Source organism: Elgaria multicarinata, chromosome 1, assembly GCF_023053635.1.
Source record: "Elgaria multicarinata webbii isolate HBS135686 ecotype San Diego chromosome 1, rElgMul1.1.pri, whole genome shotgun sequence".
NCBI lineage: Eukaryota > Metazoa > Chordata > Lepidosauria > Squamata > Anguidae > Elgaria > Elgaria multicarinata.
Genome location: NC_086171.1, coordinates 122,449,607 through 122,473,850, shown reverse-complemented (window position 1 = coordinate 122,473,850; position 24,244 = coordinate 122,449,607). Strand labels below are relative to the sequence as shown.

The 24,244-nt window shown below is 42.5% G+C and overlaps 1 protein-coding gene across 1 annotated transcript in view; it reads right to left on the bottom strand.

Moving 5' to 3' along the window:
• Window positions 1-1,437: 1,437 nt before the first annotated feature.
• Window positions 1,438-24,244, bottom strand: part of LOC134392899 (very-long-chain enoyl-CoA reductase-like) — a 35,771-nt gene continuing 12,964 nt past the window's right edge. Inside the window, exons 2-13 of the mRNA XM_063117649.1 lie at window positions 21,884-21,934; window positions 21,311-21,362; window positions 20,940-20,984; window positions 18,944-19,047; window positions 16,913-17,028; window positions 16,689-16,794; window positions 9,531-9,603; window positions 9,393-9,436; window positions 7,033-7,096; window positions 5,893-5,981; window positions 1,878-1,923; window positions 1,438-1,788 (exon numbers count right to left, since the gene is read on the bottom strand). Of these exons, the coding sequence (XP_062973719.1) occupies window positions 1,661-1,788; window positions 1,878-1,923; window positions 5,893-5,981; window positions 7,033-7,096; window positions 9,393-9,436; window positions 9,531-9,603; window positions 16,689-16,794; window positions 16,913-17,028; window positions 18,944-19,047; window positions 20,940-20,984; window positions 21,311-21,362; window positions 21,884-21,934 (918 nt within the window). The 3' untranslated portion in view covers window positions 1,438-1,660. The remainder of the gene's footprint in view (window positions 1,789-1,877; window positions 1,924-5,892; window positions 5,982-7,032; window positions 7,097-9,392; window positions 9,437-9,530; window positions 9,604-16,688; window positions 16,795-16,912; window positions 17,029-18,943; window positions 19,048-20,939; window positions 20,985-21,310; window positions 21,363-21,883; window positions 21,935-24,244) is intronic.

Here is a 24,244-nt window from a genome sequence, read left to right as displayed (position 1 = left end):
GCAACCAGTTGCAATAACCTGATTCTCAAGTAACGACAACCCAGAATACAGGTTGAGTACAGGTTGTCATCATATTATGGGTTGTTGTTGAATTGTGGGTTGTCATTACAAGCAATCCCTGCACTATGGTTTATCTATATCAGCCTTGTCAAGGAAACAGTCATTTGTTGATAGACTTTATGTTAGCCATGAACAACCCAGAATTCACAACCCAACAACAAACGTGGGTTCCCTTCCTGGGTTGTTTGTGATTAACAACCCATAATTAAACCATTATGGAGGGTTCGTGTGTAATGGTAACCCATGATTCAACAACCCATAATAATTCAGCAATAACCTGTACTCTGCATTGTCATTACATCTAAAGCAGTACAATGTGTCTTCTATTGCTATAATTATTTGGACTGAGGTCAAAATATAAGCTTGACTTTATTGCATATTCTGTCTTTACAAATAGTTGAAAAAATGTCTGTACATTGATTCTAGAGAAATAAATCTTGTCAAGGAAACAGTCCATGCCCCTTTGTTGATAGTCTTAAATTAATTGTGTTTTTAAGTTTAAGACAATATTGCATTATGTTCTTGATATGATTTGCACAGCCTTCTTAAAATACACCAACGCGCTAAGAACAAAATATATAACACAGGAAAATCCAATATTTCTTTGTATTCTGAGATATGTAGAGAGTATTCTTTTGAGGACTGCAGTTCTGTGCTCCTGTTTACAAGTACACATGAAGCCCATCCTGTGCCTGTTTACTTGGAAGTAAGTGATACTAAGTTCAATAAGGCTTATTTCTCAAGTAAGCGTGCATAGGACTGCAGTATAATATTTGACTGTCCCACTTCAGACTGCAGGTGGGGTGGGAGGGATGAGTGGGTTTGGACGCTTCCCCCACCTAAAAGGACATAATGAACGTAGCAGGCTGGGGAGGAGGGCCAGGCTAGAATCGTTTCTCCATGTTCCAGTTTTCTACTTGCAGGAAGTTTTCTTACACTGGGAAAATTCAGATGTATAAATACCAACATGCAGTCTGAAATGGTACAGTCCCAACTGAGCTGTGCTGCATGATTATTCTGAGTGTATAGACTGGCTTTTCTAATCAGTCCAAATGTTCTCTCCAGGTAACACTTTCATCTACATTGTATACGTATTTGTCACAGCAAATGCCTGACCGAGGCAACCATGCAGCTCTCTTTGTCTTGGGGTGGGTGGGAAGGGTGCAATCTATTTCAGAGGCTTCTTTCCATTTCCCTCAGAACATGCAGGTTTGTGGAATTCCAGACTATTCCATGGCAAATTCTCATGCTGCCACCAGACCCAACCCAATCGTATACCGAAAGCGCCTCCTCTCAGCAAAAGAAGATACCCTGGCCAGCTAGATTGCAGTTAGCTCTGAATACCCTTCATGACTAAGAAGGCAATAGGGGGAAAGGAATTCGATACTGAATCGTACATATTCAGAATTAAGGGGAGAACATGGCTTTTGAGCCCTTGGAATTTCCCACAGCAGACTAGGTTCAGCATGCACCTGAAACACCTCACGTAAATCATCTTCATAACATAACATGACATATCTCCTTTGCCTATATTTGTCTCCATACAAATCCATTGACTTTGCTTCTTATAATGCAGAGGATTTTTTTTGTTTTTTTGTTCTTATAACAAGAAAGGAATGATGGACATTCTTAGGCTAGGATAGTCCTTAAACTCCCGTGTGTAAGTGTGGTGTTTATCCTTTGCCCAGACTGTCATCTGAACGAAACAGAGTAAGGTGAACAATCCCACTGCGAGAGAGAGAGAGAGAAGGTCAATATTATAAAATATTCTAGTCAGAATAATATCCCCAAATTTTAAAACCAGGAATGCTACTCACCTGGAACGCACTGAGTCATGATAGTAAAACCAATCCATGTCCCCAGCTGTAATGGCCAAGAAAATTCAGAACTATTTCATATGATTAAAATTGCTCAGCTAGACCCTTTAAATAAAAAAATACATACAAACATATCTATTTCTAATATCAATGTGTAAAAACCAAAGCAACTGTGAAACACACTAATGCAGACAATCAGAAACACAACCAGTGTCTTTGGCATTCAGGATTGCAGCTAGACATTTTTTCACCCTTGGCAGACGTAGCCTCACCCCTTCCAATTTCTGTGGGGAAACAAATACAGTGACAGGTCACTGACACAGTTTCTGTGTCAGAAATAAGCTTTAAGACAGGAGGCAAGCAGTGAAGGGAATGTCCAGCCCATTTTCTCTTCTGTCTCCATCAAACCAATATGGGGAAAAAATGTCCTCAGCTGCCTGCTTGCCTTCTAAGAACAGCTGCACCTGTTGACCTATCCCAATTATGACTTTGTACCCATAATTCCCCCCAAGAGTTTCTTGCCCCAGAAACTGCCCCCACAGAATCCCAAACATTTCTTTATACTCCCATCAAGTTCAAAATATTGTTTGAGAATTATAGTATCTATCTCTTCATGCCCCCCATTTAAAAGATCTTCCTTTATTTAAAAAATATCTCTGTTGGAATTCTGGGCGCTGCTCCTGAAGGAAGTTGTAAGAGGAGGAGAAATGTATAGATCAAATCATATATGTGCACACATACTGCCCCCTTCTGGACAGTAAATGTTTTAGGTTTCCACTGCAAAACATTATCCTTATCCAGCTTGCCCCATGGTGTAAGTTTATATTCCTCCAAAAATCACATTCTGGCTGCATCTAGTCTAACTTTTACCATGCAATTGCCCTGCCTCATTCATGGAATTTCAAGGGGTGTCAAGATGACAGTGTCTTCCACCTGTAACCCTCCGTCCATCTTTTTTGGGAAAATCCATTAAGGAGGAAAAGGCTGAATAACTGCACAGTATCTTTGACTGAAAAGGTTAGAAGCTGTCCACCTGGAAACACCCTCTGTTGCAACTATCCTTTGGCAAATGATGTTGGAAGTCCCAGCTATAACACTGATGGTAAATGAAGAAATTATCCCTCTTTCTCAGGGGTGGGCAGATATCAGGCTTATCGGAACTACTTTGGTTTTTTTACTAGAACTGAAACCCACCAATTGGAGTCTGTTTACACACTTAGAATTAAAAGAATTCTGAGCCCAGGAATTTGCTTTTGCATGATAAAACTAAATGCAGCTCATGGCCTCTCCAGACAAAAATCCACTCCTGGTTACCCCAAACTTTCTTCATGTCAGCAATTTAATTTAGGGCACGGCTGAGTCTTTTTGTTGCTGCTATTGTTAATACTTGGGAGTCAGAAATCCTTGCAAATCACCCAGAGATCTACCAGTAGATTCAGGTCTACTTTCTGCCCCCTCCCTCTTACACTACTGTATAATATGAGACAGAATATGCTGCAGAAACAGTTATAAATATTTCAAAACCTGAGGCAGAAAATCCAAACAGCACACAAAATACAATAAACTAAATAACTAGCAATTTGCTACTCTTTGATGTTACACCAGAGGTGGGCTACCTAATTAATGGTAAGGCCATCCCTGCCATAATGTACAAATGTAATGGGGTAAGGTTAGTCCTGGCAAACATGAAGCACAAGCTGAAGGGACAGGATTGCAGCTTGAGATTGATAGACAAATGGTCAGAAAACACCTAATTACTTTGAATGAGTTCAAATCTCCAGGGCCCGATGAACTTCATCCTAGAGTAATAGAGGAACTGGCAGAAGAACTCTCAGAACCACTGTCTATTATCTTAGCAAAATCATGGAGGGCGGGTGAAGTGCTGGACGACTGGAGGAGGGCTAATGTTGTCCCAATCTTAAAAATGGGCAAAAAGGAGGAACCTGGGAACTACAGACTGGTCAGTCTGACATTTTGGGAAAATTTTGAAGCAGATTATAAAGAAGTCAATCTGTAAGCACCTTGAAAACAATGCAGGGATTACTAGAAGCCAACATGGATTTGTCAAGAACAAACTCTGCCAGACTAATCTGATCTAATTTTTTAAGCATGTAACCTCCCTGTGCACTGTGGGAATGCTGTGGTCATAATATATCTTGACTTCAGCAAAGCTTTTGACAAAGTGCTCCATGATATTCTGATTAGCAAATTAGCTAAAAGTGGGCTGGATAGAACAACTATTAGCTGGAGCCACAGTTGGCTACAGAATCGGACTCAAAGATTGGGTTCAGGCAACACAATAGTCAACGGTTGATTAATTAGTCCACAGTAGACTAAATTGTCCGTCGTTGTCTATGGGGCATAAACCACCCCAAGGTTGGTTATTTTCTAGAAATAACCAACTCCAATAATCAATACTGTGCAGACTTGATTATTTACACAACCATTGATTATTGTGTCATCTGTTGGGCTCCGTGGATTATTTCCCCTGCCTACAGAGTTGCAAGGTAAGAATGGCAGAAAATCTTGCTGCTCTTGCTCAGTGAGGGTCTATGGGCAGGGAAAATAATCCTGGCCTGGGAAGAACTTGGAAGTCGCTGATCGTGCCGACCCTTGGTGGGGCGCCCTCCACATACTTCCCAGGGTAGGCACACGTTGTCCCTGGATGGGGTGCTGCCAATCACAGTGCCCCATGTGTTCCCAGGGACATGCATGTCCCTTTCCCCCGCCATAGAGGGAAAGTGCTGGTGATTGGGGACAGGGGATGCTAGAAACTCCTGCCACTGCTTCAGAGCGGCCAGAGTTCCTTGCGTCCCCATTGCCAGCCACCAGCACTTTGTGGCGAACGGAGGGCAGGGCACAAGAGGAGTGAGTGCATCCTTCTGCATCCCATCCTCCATTGCTCATTACTTTTGAGGGGGAGGGAGCTGTCAGTGTCAGCTCTCCCCGCACCCTCAGCCTTGAAAGTAATGGGTCAGGATGCACTACGGATGAATACCATACTCGGACCTGGTATGGTATTCATCCATAACATGTCTATCCCCATCAAAACCAATGGGGAAGGAGGAGGTGGGGCAGAGCAAGATGACGTCACTCCACACCACCACTTCCTTCACTACCGGGGCCACAGAAGCAAGGAAGGGGACGACTCTAGCACCTGTTACTGGGGCCGGCCCCTTCCTTGTTTCTATGGCTTTGGCGGTGGCATACCTCCCTCTGCGGAAGCAAGAACCAGTCATTCTTGATCATTCCAGAGTGCAGGACATGAAATAATGGGCTCAAGTTACAGGAAGCCAGATTCTGGCTGAACATCAGGAAAAAAAGCTACAACAGCAGAACCAATTACTTAGGGAGGTCGTGGGCTCTCCCCCACTAGAGGCATTCAAGATGCAGCTGGACAGCCATCAGTCAGGGATGCTTTAAAGTGGATTCCTGCATTGAGCAGGGGGTTGGACTGGATGGCCTTATAGGACCCTTCCAACTGTACTATTCTATGATTCTATGAAGACAAGTGTATAATCCCTCCAATCCTTCTCCTGGAATATTCCCATTTACGTATACTCCCAATTCATTACTGATTTAGCTCTCGCAATGTGCAGCTTGTTTAACAATATTTATATTGCTTTCTCCCCTCCTCACAGTTTTCCTGAGAGGTAAGTGTTGAACACTGGACCCAGACTGTGTGCATTTGAGATAACACCTTGCCCCCCCCCCTCAAAGAAACCTGCTTCTGGACAGTTGCTCTATGCCTGTCCAGAAGCAGTTTTTTTCCTGCGAGTTTCCCCTCTCAGTAGCTGCCCCCATAGAATCCTAAACATTTATTTACATTCCAAGAATCTTGTACACTACAGAGCTCTGTGTTTTATCCCACGCACACGCACACACACTTTTGAGACTATAATTCAACCTTTCAAGGATTTCCTAACAGGTTGAGGTTTGTAGCAATATCAAAACATATATACATCAAGCAAAACTTAAAACTTACAATATTGTCTGATGATTAAAAAATACCTACCTCATAGGTATAGTTAGGGCAGGACACAAAATAAAATAGCCACGTGAAAGGATTCTTCGTTGGATAAGGGATCTTACAGGTCTTGGATCCTATCAATTAAAAGATACACAGAAAGTTAAACAAATGGTTCTCTCTGCTTTGTATACATTTTTGTACAGCGAATTTTCCCCTGCAGCATATAGCTGAGGTGGGTAGCATGATTAATATATAGCTACTTGCTTTGCTGGTACCATTACATTGTGCACTTGCTCTTTCATACCGACAAACTTTTTAAGGATTGAACAACTGGTCAGTTGAATTCATCTTCAATGACGTGTTAGATTAGAATTATTTATTTATTTATTTATTTGCTTCCAGCTAGCTGACTTTGGAACCGCCTTACAATGGAGGAAAGATTCATTAAACTTTGAAGGCCAAGAGCTCCGCCCAGAGAGCTTCAGCTATGGGGCTGTATATAAATGTAACAAATAAAATATCTTCAAAGAGTTTTACAACCTGAATAGATTGCCCATCTGTCAGGAGTCTGCCATTGTCCATCCCTCTAGAGGGCAAGCAGCAAGTGGTCAAGGAAAGCCCTGAGACAACCATAAATAAACTTCCTCTGCTTCTAGTTTTTGGCCTAACAACAGTGATGGCAGCTCAGCCAGATGCAGCCAAGATCTAAGGAGGGAACTCCAAAACAGCCCTGTGAGGGTTGGGGACGCTCAGGAGGCACAGACTGCTATCTGATTGTTGGGTGGGTGGGGGAATGGAATATCAGAAAAAGGGCATGGCTGGCTGGAAACTTGGAGTACTCCACACAATATTTTCTTATAGGTCTCATTTGTTGCAGACCTCATTTCCAAAGGTGGTCGGTGACATGCCAATCAATATCGTATGGTTCCAAAGTTAGCCAGTTTCAATCAAGGGGTCATTTATATCATGAGTAGCCAACTTGTGGCCCTTCAGATGTTTTGATCTACAACTTTCATAATCCCTCACCATTGGCTATGCTGCCTAGGACTGTAAGCAAAAACATGTGGAGGGCCACAAAGTGCCCACCTGTTTTATACATTTCCAAGTTCACCTTATTCACTAATTTTTCTTACTCAAGTCCAAAGTAACCTCAAAATAATAATAATTAGAAACAAAGCACTCAGCTTTTACCATCTCTTCTTAGATTACTTAGTGCAACGTGGATAGAAAAGTTTCCAGCTTCACACGTCTGCAATGAGAGAGAAATAAAAGACATTGAAAACCAAGGCTGTTTTAAATTATGGAGGCTATAAATATATTTGCCCCATTTTTTAAAAAACTAGACTTTATATGGACCTTCCTAAAACCCTAATCTGTTTTGAATGTGTAGCTACTGCCAGTGCCCTGTGCATTCTCATCCACATAATAATGCCTCTGAACTGTCTTGTTGGATATTTGGGGCACGTCCACACGTCGTACTGAGGCTGCTTCCATGCGGCCCCAGTGCACCCCGAAAACAATCGTGTAACTTGCCTGTAAAAGAGACGAGGAAGAGGCGTCCTTTCCACCACCGCCGCCGCCGCCCACCTCCCTCCTCGACGGCCGGGATGGAGAGCTCGGCGGAAGAAGGCGGGGTGGAGAGCAGAAGCTCTCCACCCCGCCTTCTTCTGCTGAGCTCTCCGAGCCAGCCGGCGAGGAGGGAGGTGGGTGGCGGCGCCGGCAAGGATGCCTCTTCCTCGTCTCTTTTACAGGCAAGTTACACGATCGTTTTCGGGGTGCACTGGGGGCGGATGGAAGCGCCCTGAGTACGACGTGTGGAATCCCCCTTGGTTGCTTATCTCCCATCTAGGGCCACAGTTGTTAAGTGTAAACAGTTGCCCATGATAAGTGTCATGCTCCAGTGGAGGAATCCTCCACAGAGGAGCTACAGCTCCCAGAGATCAAGAGCACCCTAGATCAGCCAATGTCAGAAGACCAGGATGAGCCTGTGCCCTTTGGGGCGATGGCCACAAGTCCATCCCTGCAAGGAGCAGGGAACTCTGCCTCTGCAACAGAGGCTGAGCTACCCCCTGGCCCCCAGAAGCATTGTTGCCTCAAGATGCAGGCCAGAAGGGCTCTCTTGAGAAGGAGTGCTCCATTACAAAGGAGGTCTCCGCAAGAGAAAATGACTCTTTATGTGCAGGACTCTTGCCAGAGGACTATAATGAACTACAGCTGAGCCCTGGGTGGGGCTCAAGAGGCTCTGGTTATATGAGCCTTCAATGTCAGCCTAGCCAGTGCTGGAAAAAACACTGTTTCTCCAATTCATTCTCTTGGGTATCTTGGTTCCCTGACCTTGACTCAGGTTTAGACTTTTGTGTTATTGATCTAATGCTGCCTTCTGGACTTTGATTCTGCTTGACTGATATCCTGGGTGTTTGACCTTAGCTACTTCTCTCTGAAAGATCCTTTTGCTTGCCTTGATTTCTGTATTGTACTTGACTCTGTGTATTGCATAAACTAGTCGGAGCAGGACAATCAGGGTCACTGTCACAAAAACGCTATTTTGTTGATAGGCCACTTCCTACACTGCCAAGACTAGAGCTTCAGTTCTGCAGTTTGTTCTCTCTACACAAAGGTCCTGACCCAGTGTAGCCCAGTCAGCTATTTGTGAGGAAGGGTGGGGAGTAGGGAGGGCTACTCTCTTCCTGAACACCTGACCTGTGCTATTCCTGAGTAACTGATTAGGCTATATGTGTACAGCCCCAATTGGGTTCTGCATTCCAGCGGTGGGCACAGCCAAGGGCAAAAGGGGTGAGCCCATAAAACCAAAAATATCAGTAAAATTTAATTTAAAGGTCTTTACGGCCAGTAACTAAGCTTTAGGAGAGGCAATTTAACCTTTTAAAAAGGGGGAAACTGCACAAAACCTGGGAAGACACCAATTATCAGTGGTTGGAGGAAAGGGATGGGGCTTTCTGGGAACCCTGAAAGATTGTGCCCGTAGGAGCATCTGATTTGGCCCCTGGGCACCCCTGGCCTATGCTGTAGGGCCTATGGAAACAAACATCCCAAACTTGAAGTCCCTACGCAGTTGGACTCCGATAAAAGTTCAAATCTATGTAGACATTAACTCTCTCTAGTCACTATTAGCAGCAAGGACACAGCTATCTTGATCAGGATTGCTTAAGGAAAAGGCTTTAAGCTCATGCCACTGCCTCCAGCAATCCCAATTGCTGGAGGAGAAAGCTGTGTGTGTGTGTGTGCGTGTGCGCTTATAGGTGGAGAGAAGAGTGTGTGTGTGTGTGTGTGTGTTTACGTATATGAGAGAAGGGTAAGAGTATGCGTCCCCACCTGTCCTGGACCCACCCTCAGCTGCCTTGCCCACTGCAGCCCCAGCCACCCATGCAACCCCTGATGAGATCCCCAGCCTTCCACCCAAAGAAGGCTCACCACCACTGCCCTACTGTATGTTTTTGTAGCCATTAAAAAGTATTTGCCTGCTCCATATCATATGTAAGAAATAGTAAAAGTCAGTTCTTGCAATACTACATGAATATACTTACCAGAACCATGATCAGAGCAAAATTGACCTGTTTTTGTCCATAGGCTACAAAACAAAATGTTTATGAAGATTCCGATTAGCACTCAATTAGTACTGTCAGTGAAATGCTCAAATAATTTTAACTTATTTTGCTACTTACAGGGTGGTGTGTAAAGAGGGTGGTTGATGTAATAAGCAAGCCAGGCAGCAAATCCCCAGTAATAGAAACAATTCTGTAAAACAAGTCATTGATATATGTGTGAATATGCTGGGCTACTGCCAGTTTTTTTGTGTGTGTGTGTGTGTGCGCGTGTCTGTGTGTGTGTGCACACACACACACACCAGTTCCTGGATTGCATTTCTTTGTTTCACTTTTGTGTGACCAAGAAACAAAACCCAGGTATGAAGGAAATATGTGGACAAGCTATATTATCAAGAAAGTCATGGGGAGGGGTAAAACCTGTTTCCCCAAAGAAATTGGGGTAATCACAGGCAGGTTTACTCCCCACCCAGGGCCGGTGCCAGACTATTTTGCGCCCTAGGCAAGGTGAGCTACTTTCACACATACACACACACCCCAAAAAAATGCCAACTTTGATTTTTAAGAACATATGTTTCCTGGAAAAAATAAGAAGCACAAAACTTGAAACTGCAAAATTTATTTTAAAGTGCAAGAAATATGTCATGACAATGATAGCAAACAAATTGGAAAGAAACGTCTATGGGTCTAAAATGCATTATTTAATAGGAATATCACCTCCAAATCATCCCCCCCAACTCACGCGCACACACACACTCAGCATCATTCACTCCAAACAAAGACACAGATGAACACATGCATTCACTCAAAGACCCCATGCACCCCATTCACCCATTCTCTCTCTCTTCTGGATGCATTCCGGAACTCCGAACGTGGAGCCGCCCCACCCCCACCCCAGTGTCCCTGGCTTCGCTTCGGCTGGGCGGTTGCAGGGCGCCATCTCGCCTGCCCAGGCCCAGCTGAATCCTCAGGCCAGCCCGGCTCACAGCCAATGCGTGTGAGCGCTGCGCTCGGCGCCCCTCTTAGCTTGGTGCTCTAGGCGGCTGCCTGAGTGGCCTCTATGGTAGCACCGGCCCTGTCCCCACCTCAATGGTGCCTCCAAGTATATACTTCTATTTTCTTTCATAAAACTGAATGATTGCTATTCACTTATATTGGAAAACATGCTGCACTTAGTGACACAGATATAATGGGGTGGTGGTTTTACTTTCCCTCTGCTCTGATCCTGAGTGAGAGATGCCCAGGAAATGTATGTTTGAGAACACAGAAATGCATTATGGTTTCCCCGCCTTTAGGGTCCTTGCATTAAACAGGCCCTCCCTCTAGTTAGCCTGCATTTCACTAACGATGAAAAGAATTTTCAGTTATCCATTAATTGATATTTTGCACTGTTGACATTGCAAAAAAAAAAAAGCTTAATGGTATCACGCTATGAAGAGAAAGAGATAAAAAAAATACATAAAAAGAACATAGCACTTAAAATGGGGGAAATTTCCTCACATTCACAGTAGTTACTTTTTAAAGTCAGTTTGTTGTTCATTTTCTTGTAATATAGTGAAAGCTTTAAACATCTAAATGCTTCAAATACTAGATATAAGCTCCCTACCACTTTTACAATACATTTAAGGAGAACATGCACCCAGATTTGGTATGTCTTTAATCTAGAACAGTCTTGCTTTAGAAGCCTCCAAGAGACTTTTCAATGCTATGGCGGCAATTATGTCAGTTCCATGATGTATGTGTGAGTCACAGTTTCTTCAACCAAAAGAATAGTTGCTCAAACATTAACTTAACCTAGACCCATAGAGGCCTTTTGTGTTAATGTTTAACTATACATAAGGGGACGAAAAGAAATTCAGGCACCAAGTTTTTATCTTCCCTTACTGACATAGCCTAGTTCATTGAGGTAGCAGCTCAAAAAGAAGTGGGCGGATAGCTGTGTGAGAGGCTGCCACTTCTTCGGGTAGCACGGAAAGTTGATCCCAGTCCATCCAGCTTTAGCCTTCAACTTTCTTGTGCAAGCACTTCCCTGCTTTCCAGCTAGGGTGTTTATTTAAGGTGGGGCTATATTTTGTTAATTTATTATCTTATTTCTATCCAACCCCTTGAATAAAATTTATTAGGGCAGCTTATTAACAAATACTTTTGAAATGACAACATACAATACAAAATTACAGCAACAACAAAAGTAATAATAAAGCAGCAGAAAACCAAATCAAATTCTGAGGTAAAACTTCTTCGCTTAAAAAAAGTGAAGGAAACTCTAAAGGCCTTTGCCTGGTGTCAAAAAGTTAACAATGTAGGCAATTTAGCCACCAGGCAAGCCTTCTTAGAGGGAGCATCTCATGGCTACTGCCATCAAGAAGGCTTATTCCTCACTATCCACCTCATCTCTTTGGGTGGGGGACATTTAAGGGGAAAAAAGCCTCCAATGATATCTTTAATGTTGTACAACCAGGCTGGTATTAAGGTAGGCAAGCCAAGTAGCCTTGTCCCAAGCTGTTAAGGGGTTTAAAGATCAATACCAGAATGAGTCAGGAGCCAATCCATCCCTCTAAGGCAGTGGTTCTCAACCTTCCTAATGCCGCGACCCTTTAATACAGTTCCTCATGTTGTGGTGACCCCCAACCATAAAATTATTTTCGTTCTTCTCTACACGATCCATTGTCATGGGATGGTTTGCTACTAATGAAAATAATACATAACAATAGCTTTAATAATGCAAAAGATACGTGACATAGTTCAGTCAATACAGTTTCCTAAGACCATCAGAAATATGTGTTTTCCGATGGTCTTAGGCGACCCCTGTGAAAGGGTCATTCGACCCCCAAAGGGATCCCGACCCACAGGTTGAGAACCGCTGCTCTAAGGACTAGTGCAATAGAACTAATACAAAAACAGCACTAACTATAGGGTGACCATATGAAAAGGAGGACAGGGCTCCTGTATCTTTAACAGTTGTATTGAAAAGGGAATTTCAGCAGGTGTCATTTGTATATATGGGAAATCTGGGGAAATTCCCTCTTCATCACAGCAGTTAAAGCTGCAGGAGCCCTGCCCTCTTTTAAATCTGGTCACTCTAGTATAGCTCCTGCAGCTTTAACTGCTGTGATGAAGAGGGAATTTCCCCAGATTTCCCATATATACAAATGACACCTGCTGAAATTCCCTTTTCTATACAACAGTTAAAGATACAGGAGCCCTGTCCTCCTTTCCATATGGTCACCCTAACTAACTAGCTTACTTCATGCCTCTTATTTTATAAGATTGCCTCTTATTCTAGTCCAAGAAACCTCCATAGAGTATTACTATGGGCTCTTATGTCACCGTTCATCCAGCGCCACAGTCTTCAGTTCAGCAAACTTAAAAGAACCATAGTGTCCCTTTAAAAAAAAAGTTGATACAACTATTCCATGCAATTATTGTGTGTGTTAGGAGTCACCTCTTTTGTGCCGAATGGATGGGTCATTGGGAAATGAAAAAGGAGGGAAAGTGAAGATTGTTCATGCCAAACACTGCACAAAACTAGAAGAAACTAATTCTCACAGGTATGTCACAGTTGCAACTATCAGCAGAAAACAGGGAACTATATGGATAGGGAGGATTCAGATTTTGTATCTTTTAAGAGAAAATGTGTTTTTATTATATTGCTTTTCCTGCCTCTTCATATTTGAGGTTGAAAGCAGATGTAACATTTTAACCAGCTCATAATGGTGCCTTCATCCATAGTGTGATCCTGAAACTGCAATCTGCCTTACATATACATACCAGCCTTACATATACATACCAGCAAGTCAAATGTTAGTTCAGTCTTAATGTTTAAGGCTATTTGCCTATAAATATATGTATTTTGAAGCAGAATATATATACTTAGACTTTTTTTAATGGCAAAAGTGTTTGAAAAATTGCTCTTGGCATATTGATGATGGCATGGTCACTAGCCAGACTAAGCTCTACACAACCAGCTTTTCCCTGGTTTAACCTGAACCACACTGAAAGTTTGCAGAATTGTTTTTCAGTCTTTGCTCAAGCATAGAAAAGGGCATGCTAGTATTGAATGCAGTAGGGATACTTTAAATGTTATATCTGTCTTGCATAACTATGGACCAGGTACATAGCAGAGAAATTCCCTTCTCTTCAACTGCATAAGCTAGGAGAAGATAGATGACCTGCCCTGAGAAAATAAGCAAAGCACTCAGAGGCAAGTCATCACCGGCTATACTTGTTCCCATTCATCCTGATGTCAGAATTGGTGGAATCACCAATTCTGTTTGTCAGTGACAGAAACATTATTTTTAAAAAGGATGCTTTTCTGTATTGGACAAGATCCAACAGTAAATGCTGTAATTAATGTGAACAGCCATATTCAAGGAAACGACATGATTTACAACAAGATCATCCAGGCTGAATAACAAAAAGCTTCTAGAGTAAACGGTCTTTGCTTCAGCTGAGATCGATAGCAGTAATACAATAACTGGCCAGTTGCCACTGGACAGCTTATTCTTCAGAAGCATTGTCATTAAGCATGTGGCTTAATGAAAGCAACAACCTGCTAACAGCACTTAAAGCAGCATCAAAGGGATTGACACTACACTCCTGAAAAGATCACAGAGAACTTTCAGTCTGGAGCTCAAACCTCTATGCAAGCAATCTATATCCATACATATAAATTTATTTATATTTCCATATTTATATGCATAAACAAATGGAAACACAAGCCAGCATTGCTTAGCCCAGTGCATTTCAAAGCCACAATCTAAGCATTTTAATTTTCTTTCTAGATAAAATTAGGTTTAACAATTCTTCACTTCCAGTGTATACTAAAAACGACTAAGGAGGATTTACTGTGAAATACTTTGTACCTACCATGCTTCCAGCCAAGAAGGGTCTGAAGAAAAGAACTGGCTAATTTAAGAACCAAGCTACATGTTCAGAAAAGTCACATGGTACACATGTATTTTAGACTGTAGCTGAGAGACCCCAAGTTTGGATGCTTCCCCACTTTTTTAAAAAAGCATCTCACTGCCAGAGGAAAGCTAATATGTTAGGGTAAAGGACTTCAGCCTCACCCTCTTTCAGGTGTGCTTTATTTCCACCTTCAAGGAGTTTTTAATGTGACAGAGCATTCAAATCATTCAATTTCGCCCCAGCAGTCTGAAGTGGTTCAGTCCCAGGAGAGCTACATCACATTATTTTTATTTTTTTGCTGGAGAGAGGGATGCATAGATCGGCTCTAGAATGTGAAGTAGATCCGAGCTTAAACACAGAATGTGTTCACCAATGAAAAACATGTCCATGGACTAGAAATTACCAGATGTTTCCCAGACTGGACTGGACTCTAGGGCACATAGGAAGAAGGCACAGATCAAAACACAGTAACACCAGTATCTCAGGACTAAGTAGGCTGGTGGGGAATGGGAATTGCAAGATGGCAGTAGCCCCCATCACTGTGCTCCCTCCCACTTGGCCATCTGATCATCCTGGACAACGACTTTGTGGCTGATGCACCAGTTAACTATGTGGGACATTTTCCACACTCAAAACTAAAGTGGCAATTTGGATGAGTGAGTAGTCGGGCAGGAAGCTGTCCTCAATCACATAATGAAGCCAAGGGCAATCTATTTCAGGAAGTCAGGAGAGTGCTAGATACGACAATGATCTTGGGTTGAGAGGAAGTGTCAGTCTAACTAAACTTTCTCCAATTTAATGCCCTACAGATGTTTTGGCCTATAACTCCCAGTATGTCTGATCATTGACCACACCAGCTGAGCCTAATGGGAGTTGATGTCCAAAACAACTGAAGGGCAACAGGTTGGGGATACTGGCTAATTAGCAGTGAAATGTGGTTCAGCTTTGCCTCTCTATGAGTAGTAGAGCTCCCTACAAGCATTAGCTCTCCAGTCAAAGGGGAGAGTAACCTTGAGTAGAGAAACTCTCTGGCTGAGTTCGACGACACGCTAATCAACCGTTGCTTCCCATTCTGTTTCTATTACCACCACCCCCAGTTGATTAGCGTGTCTTCCAAACTCAGCCTCTCTCAAGGGTCATAGAAAACACATGGTTGTTTCACACTGTTGTCTGGGAAATTTAAGAGAAAAAGGGGATGGATCTCTAGATTCAAGATACAGACATTTGTAATTATACAGAGTTCACAGACAATATTGGGCAAAAGCAGCAATTTCAGGTGCCGAGGACCTGGGGAAACAAGTTGTGAGGACAAGCAGCCACCTGGAGTGAAGTTTGGCATGTAGGGAGCCTGGACAGCAGCAAGGAAAAGGTATATCATAAAGCCACTTTCTCTGGCTGTACCTCAGAGCTGAGGGGTTCCAGCCACATGGAAGCAGGGGAAAGATATGGAAGACTGGGATGGAGGGGCATGAAAGTAGTTGAGCGCCTGTGCAGCATGTACACGAGGGATAATGCAGTCTATTTTATAAAGGAACATTGGCTGGGAAGGTTTAGGTAGATGCTGCTTTTTATGTACAGCAATAGAAGCCACGGTGGCTATTGGAGATGACCCAGAGGTATATGGGGTTGAACCAGGAGGAGAAACAAGGTCAGGGAACCAGTAGTCCATGGCAATATTTGAAAATAGCAGCCCCATGATGAGTTCTTCCTCCTCTTATAATATTTAGGCAGGGGTTGAACCAGGAGGAGAACAAGGTCAGGGAACCAGTAGTCCATGGCAATATTTGAAAATAGCAGCCCCATGATGAGTTCTTCCTCCTCTTATAATATTTAGGCAGACTTAACCATCGATGTTATGACAGCTGTTCATTCTAATGTACTTATATGGATAGCTGCCACCAGCATAGGAAGAAGGGGAGAATTTACCACAGGGCCGCCATTTTCAGTCTACTTCTTTAATTTTAAATTACTTTTAGGCCATCCTTAAGGATCGAGCCCTATGTTGAATGTCTTGCCCAGTTCAGGCCTGTGTATCGTAATAAACTCTACTGGCTCCCTAGTCAGGCAGAAGAGTGAGCTCCAGAGAGGAAACTCACACTCAAGGAAGCCTTTTGTGATAGGCTAGAAGAAAAAGGATCAAATGGATGTAGCGGTGGCCCACCTTTCAGCAGCAACTGGAAAAATGATAAGAATCTGGAATGGAAAGGTGGCAGTTAAACTTCAATAGTGTGGCGTTAATGCTAGCAGATGACAGGTTTCTCATTACAAGTGGCAGTATCTTACCCCAAAAGCTGCACCAAAAATTGGGCTGCTAGAGTGGCCAGATTGGGTTTTATATAAGGGCTGCAAGTAGATTTTGTGACAATTTACCTTAACAATATTCCTCAGTGGCATAGTCCCATGGGAGAACCGATGAACAAATATTGTTTCAATCAACCTTTTGATGTAGTGGAAAGAATGGCAGATACATGCCAAGCTAGAAACAGCAAGATAAAAGCGTTTCAGAAATCTAAAGAGACAAATATGGCAAGACATTTTGGAATAAAGTTCTGATACCCAAGCATTAAGTCCTCTCGCCTTGACGTGCAACTTACTTAACAACTGAATGCCGGCTTGAGGTAAACCTGTCATCCAGGCCATAGATAAAAGGCATGCGGAAATAAAACACAAAATAGATGAACAATGGGCCCGTATATTCTATCAAAAATACCTGCAAAAGAGAGAAAAGATATTAGACTGATACCACGGCAATTCTCAGCTGCACCGAATGCCATCAAAGGCCTAATGCCAGCCATAGTTAGGCTCCAGGCATCATTATTATTATTTTATATGATGGTGGAGCAAAAGAGCCCTGTAGGCCATGTGTTTCCCATCCCTGGTCTTTATTGCTGGATTCAGTGAAGCCATTTGCACAATGAAACAGTTTATTTGGGGGCATGTGGTCATAAGCACATGTGCCGGTTCCTGATTGTTTGCCTGATTCTGGTATGCCAAACAACCCAAGAACACTCGTCTCTGGGTTGATTTCTGTGATGTCCAAACCCAGAACTCTGGGTTGTTGAGGGAGAAACAATCCAGAGTTATAATCCAAGAACAAACCATGGGTTATAACTCTGACTTGTTTCTTCCTCAATAACGTAGGTTTCCAGATTCGGATGTCACAGAGAACAATTCAGGGAAGGAACATTTCTTGGGTGTTTAACACATTGGAATTGAGCGGCTGAAAGCCACCTCACTCACCCACTCTCAAATGCTCCCACACAACTCATGGTTAACAAAGTGTGTGTTATTTCATTGGGCAAACTGGGTCTGAATGTGAAGACTGGGGTTCGAATCCCGGCTTAGCCATGAAATTCACTGGGTGACTTTGGGCCAGTCATTTTCTATCCTCAGTTGCAATGAGGATAAAATGGAAAGGTGGGAAAGCATGTGTGCTTCTCTGAACTCCTTGAAGGAAAAACAGGTTAACTATGAAATAAAAATAATAAAAAAAAATATTATAATAGACTATACCTGGATTCCACTGAAATTCTTCATAAGGAATTATGAAGAAATTCTCCATGAGACAATAAAAGGTGCATAATAGGAGATTATCTTAAAACAGCTATTTATTTATTTATTGCATTTCTGTACCGCCCAATAGCCGAAGCTCTCTGGGCAGTTAACTGGCAGAGTAGAATGAAAGCTCCCTAACTTGAAAACTGGTTAGTTCAATAAAGAGGTCTGCATTTAGCATTTCTACAATGTACAACCTATATTGTACATTGGTTTACTATCCATGTCCATTTTAAAAGAGCAAATGGGAAAAGAGTCAGTGTGAAAGAGATATTGTGTCAGGATCAGTCCCTAGTCTGATCTCATAATATGTGTGTTGATATTAAATTCCAAAAGGAAAATAGTTATGTATCAAGTTATCAGAACCAATTAAGGGGGAAGGGGGCTTTGGACCCTACCTGCTGCACCCACAAATTCCAGTCTTGCCTTCATAAACCTCTCATTCCAGCTCTTTATTTTTTAAAGAGTCTCTTCCCCCCCGCCCCCAACTCAGTGTCTTTAACAGTCATGAGAGGCAGAAAACCAACAGGTAAAAGTTCCACGTTGCTACATCGTTTTGCTAGAAAAGATTTCATCTGTTTAATTCCTGCTGTTACTGGAGTTGGGGAAGAAAAAAAATGAAGTAACGGTAGGAGCCAGGGACTTTATTTTACCAAAGAAGGTCCTATTCCATAGGACTGGGTCAGGAAGCTAGCTTCTCCCTCTGGGCCTCGCATCCTAATTCAGGATGACTGTATCTGTTTTTTTTTATTGTATCCCCAAATAGCCCTTGCCATCCACAAGCTGTGTTTTATCTTGTTGCTAAGCAACCACTGCTCCTTTGCAATGAATTTCCCGGCCAAGTTTTTGTGACAATTATATTCCCTCCCCGCCCCATCACCCTTGGATTCTTCATGCTGCCATCTCGTCAGCTTAGAATAATTGACAAAAAAGGAGAGCGAAAAGAGTCTCCACTCTCTGGGCAACCAAAGAATATATGGGAACTTTACATCAGCACAAAAAGAAAGCGGTGCGAGAATTAATTATGGTAAAACCATGATTAATTAAACGTCTCAGGCTTTGAAGCTCACCATAGTCCATCCTATTTGAGGCCCTAAATCTTTAAAATAGAGGGTAGCAGTTGTGCCAACAGGGAGCACCTGGAGGATTTCTTCATCCCTCAGTGATTTGCCTTCTGAGAAGAAGAGAGGAACAGTTACAATGCTTCACATTTGGAGGAGTACGAGAAGGAACAGGTGGAAATTAATAAATACGAAACTATACTATACTTCCCCAAGCTGGTGGGCCCCAGATGTGTTGGCCTACAACTGCTAGCTGGGGATGATGGGAGTTTTAGTACAGCACATGAGGAGGATACCAGGTTGGGGAGGCTGCTATCCTGAGTCACACCATTGGCAATATCTCTCTGCTGCTTCACCCAGGGGTACTGCTGCCTGAGACCCCTTACCTCAGCGGTGTCCGACCTTTTTCAGCCTGAGAGCCAAACTAAATTTTAGAGAAATTCTTGGGACCATGTTCTAGTGGTGGGAGGGCTGAAGGCAAAATGAGGTGGTGCTAAAATACCAAATATGCCCCCAATACCTGCATAATCTAGTTTAATGCTCTCACTGCCCTTAAACAAGCCTTGGGAGAGGCATTTCAACCTTTTAGAATGGGGGGAAACTGCAGAAAAGCCATGAAACTACCAAACGATTGGTGATTGGGGAGAAAGGGGGATGTGGCTATCTGGGGTACTTGGGAGGGCTGGATTAGGTCCCTAAGTTGGATTTGGCCCATGGATCTGAGGTTCAGCATCTCTGCCTTAAAAGGAGATGCCAGGAGTTCCAGTTATGAACCTTATATGTGCAAATTATGTGCTCTGCAACTGAACTACAGTCCCTCCCTTAATATCCTTTGGAGGACCAAGACATTTGATTAGTGGTGGAGATAAACATCACAGCAAGAAGTGTTGTATGACAGCTGCTTTATATACGTGATTTTTTTTATCATTGCTGCTTTCCTGTCCAGGGCCAGCTCCAGAGGGTCATGAGGCTGGCCATCTTCTGAGGGGCCGAGACCAGCGAAGAATCAGTGCTCTGGAAGCACTGCTGTTCTCCCTCTGCATGGAGGACCCAAGATGCCCTACCGCTGAGTGTGCCTTGCCTAAGGGCCCCCCAAAATCCTGGAGCCAGCAGTGGCCCCCTCTACAGCTACAGGGTTATAGACATCTCTTGACTGACAGAGCCTTTTCTATTATAAAAGTTAACATAGCAGTAATATTTTTGAATGCTGTTATTTCAATGATATGACAACATCGTAATGGGAATTTGTATTTTACTGTAAACCGCTTTGAGTATCATTATCATCGTCATCCCAGTTGACACGGTGTGAGGCTGCTGTTAAAAAGGCAAACTCTATGTTAAGTATAATTAGAAAAGGAATCAAAATAAAATGGCCAAGATCATAATCCCCTTATTCAAATACATGATGCAACCACACTTGGAATATTGTGTACAGTTCCAGACCCCTAAAAAAAGATATTGTAGAGTTAGAAAGAGGGCTGAAAGGGGCAACTAAAATGATCAAGGGGCTGGGGCATCTCCCCTATGAGGAAAAGTTACAGCAACTGGGACTGTTTAGAGAAACATGATAGAGGTATACAAAATGATGCGTGGTGGATAGGGAAATATTTTTCTTCCTCTCTCATAATACTAGAACCCAGTACGGTCATCCCATGAGGTTGACTGGTGGGAGATTCCAGAGATAAAAGCAAGTACTTCTTCACATAGTGTATCTACTGAATTCATTTCCACAAGACATAGTGATGGCCACTAATTTGGATGGCTTTCAAAGGGGAGTTAGACAAATTCCTGGAGGAGAAAGCTATCAATGACTACTAGTCCTGATACCTATGTGCTACCTCCAGTAGCACAGGCAGTAAGACTATGTACACCAGCTGCAGGGGAACATGGTTGGGAGAGTGATGTTGCACTCGTGTCCTGCTTGTGGGTTCCTGGTCAACAGCTGCTTGATCAGAATGCTAGACTAGATGGACCCTGGCTCTTCTTAAATTCGATTAATACTTACTGGGGTCAAGTCTTATAGATTGCCTTGCTGGATACCACTGAGGATCTGTAGGGATTAAAAAAAAATCCTAGTCATCTTTTCTACTTCCTGCTAGTTAGTGCTCTGCCATGTTTATTATTTTCACTGGGATTTTTAAAGTAATTTTCTGCCTATGCAAAGAAGAAAAAATGGGCATTGCAAAAGCTGCACTACTGCATCAACCCAGACCTTCTTGCTCTTCTGCAATTAAGATACACAACTTGCACCTGAACATGTGCAAAGCTTAAGTCACTTCGTCTTTTCCCCAGACTGCATGAAATGACATATAATTCCAGTATTTCTTGAACAGTGACCTCACATTTTAAACATTCTTATGAAATACCAATACTTACATATTTTATGGAACATTAGCCTGATGTCACATATTGTAGTGTGTGGCTCAACCTAGGTAACAAAAAATAGAGTATAAGTAAGCATGCAGACATTCAAAAGGGCTTTTCAAGCTGATCAGTTGCCTTTTAATTTTAGGGAAAAGAAGAAATAACTGGTTAACTACTCTATCTGCAAAATTGGAATAATGATACTGACCTACTTCTCTCTTACTCTCTGGGCCTCTTGTCCTAATTTAGGAGGACTGTATTCTCTCCCTCTCCCTGTTTTTATTGCATCCCCTAATAGTCATTGCTTCCCACATGCTGTGTTTTGTCATGCTGCCAAGCAATCACTGGTCCTTTGCAATGTATTTCCCTGCCACATTTGGAGGGGGGGCAATTATATTGCCCCTACCCCCAGATTCTTCATCCCACCATCTGATAAGCTTAGAGTAATTGGCAAAAAAGGAGAGAGGGTTGTTTTAAGTATTACTGAGAAAATATATCTCACACACCGGGAACACTCAAAACATGCTATGTAAATGTAGTAATAAAGTTGTTGTTGTTGTTGTTGTTGTTGTTGTTGTTATTTACCTTTTCCAAAAAGCATAGCTGTTGCTTTGTCTTCCAGTCGAGGATTTCCACCTAAGAGAAGACACCGAGTGGATAAATCAGTTTGACCGATCTTATGCTGATGAACTGTGTGAGCAGAAAACAGAGTACTGCAGATCCGACCATCAGTAGGTAAGCTGATAAGCTGATAAGGCATCTTCTACAGCTGAGCATACTAGGGGTTGAATCCAGATTTAAGTTGGATCAACTGCATTGGTTGGCTCAACTGCAGAGAGTTCTTCCTCTTGCAGAAGGCAGATCCTGGATCCAACCCAAACTTTTTAGTTTCAGAAATAGCTGAATGTGTTGCCCAGAGTCACTGCTAGAGAACAATGGTATGGCACCAAGGTGGCCTCTTATGGGATGCAAGTGGAAACTGTCCAGCCATCCCAGTGTGCTGAATGTCGGAGCTAACACAAGTTAAGAGGTGGGTATGGTCTGTGTTATGTTAACGTGGTGTCCAGATTGGTGTGAGAAAGATCTTTCCCATTCCCATCCATTCCATGTATTGCTTCCATCCTTTTCTTTACTGTACACCAATTTTGCACAACGCAACAATGAATCTACTAATGTTGGCTATTTCCAGCACAATAGCCCTATCATGCCCTATCTTACTACCGCCATGTTCCAGCATAACTCACAAAACCAGATCTGTGTAACCGGGTGATAATATTATGCCAACTTTATGTGGTCATTACATCCTCATCCTGAAAAAAAATCATCTTTGCTGAGGGTGAAGTTCTTAAAAGCATGCATGACTTGAAACAAAAGATAGACTTTAATGAGTAGGTCAGCTTTTAGGCAACTTTCTGTATCTTTGAGGATTGTCAGTAGGATGGCCAGGCAAAAAATACGCCATTAAAGCCACTGCTGAAATTCTCTCTTCTTCATAACTATTAAAGATGCAGCAGCCCTCTCCTCTGGTCACCTCATCCACTGTATGCTACAGAAAGTGGTCTGGAGGCCAGAAGTGTGTTTTGCGACACAAACTGATCATCCCACCCCCACAAAGAAGTGGACATTTGCCGTAGTAAAGTTGGTACTATATTCAGAAAGGACTTCCTAGTTATGGAGCATGTGAACTCGAGCATAATGTGTGTAGTTTATTTATTTATCTATCAGATTTATATACTGCCCCATAGTCGGAGCTCTCTGGGCAGTTTACAAAAGTTAAATCTATGTTACACGCAAGAGCAAAAACAGATGTAACGTTAAAATGCGGGAAATCTCTATTTCTTACAACTTGAACACGGTATTCTTCCTGACAGGTGAAATTGCAGGCAGTCTTCTCAAGACCTTAATTTACATTTGGTAGGGTCAGATAAAATCAAACTGGGGAAAACTTGCAGTTGGACACCCCGAGTTTACATCAGTGGGCCAGTACAAGCACAATGTTGCTGATCAAGCCTGAGGTTCAGTTTCCCACTCTCCCTCCACTGATCTAATCCTTCCAGGTATTCTCTCCACCAGATTTAACTATAGTTAACTGTAACATGAGCAGCAAACTTAACCTGGTTAGGGTTGGGCAGAGTTCCCGTTAAGCGCAAAGTCTGAAATCACTGTACAGATGATATGGCAGTGTTATATCTGTACGAGCCTGCAGTATAAAATATATTTTCACAAGTTCAGGCTTGTTTGACTTTAGAATAAAAAATTCACAGTCACTCATTTAAAAACAACAATTAAATTGACAATAACTCTATTGCTTCCATATAATATTTTTACACACACATACACACACATTAGGAAATAGGAAGAAAGGGATTTGCTTTCTTAAGACACACAGCACACAGTTACGAGCCAGGGCCAGTTCGACACCTTGTCTCAAAACATTACAATCCCATCATGGTAACGCTATATCCCCATTGCGCATTAATGTTGTTGTTGTTGTTATTATTATTATTATTATGGCGGTTATACCTCATAGGACCCACCATGAGATTTACTGCAATATTTTGGATAATGTGGAATAAAAAGCAGGAAATAACACTTAAACGCATTACATGGAATGTGTTATGTGCCCCAACAGTTATCAGTGCACTTCAATACCACTATAAAGCAGTAGTGTAGATTTAGCTCTGGTCTACCATTAGAGACAGTATTAGTAGGGGGGAAACAGTATACGTTTGGCCTGCAAACCTATACTCACTTCCCTGAGAGTTGTACCATTCAGTTCAGTGAGTCTTACTTCTGAGTAGACAGGTATAGGATTGCATTGCACATATATTATTGTTATAGGGTAGTAGTGTGCTTAAACAGCATTTCTTTAGTACAGTATAAAACATATTTCCCCAATGAACTGCTGGTGAGTTTGCATTGTCATATGTGGGATATGAACACCAG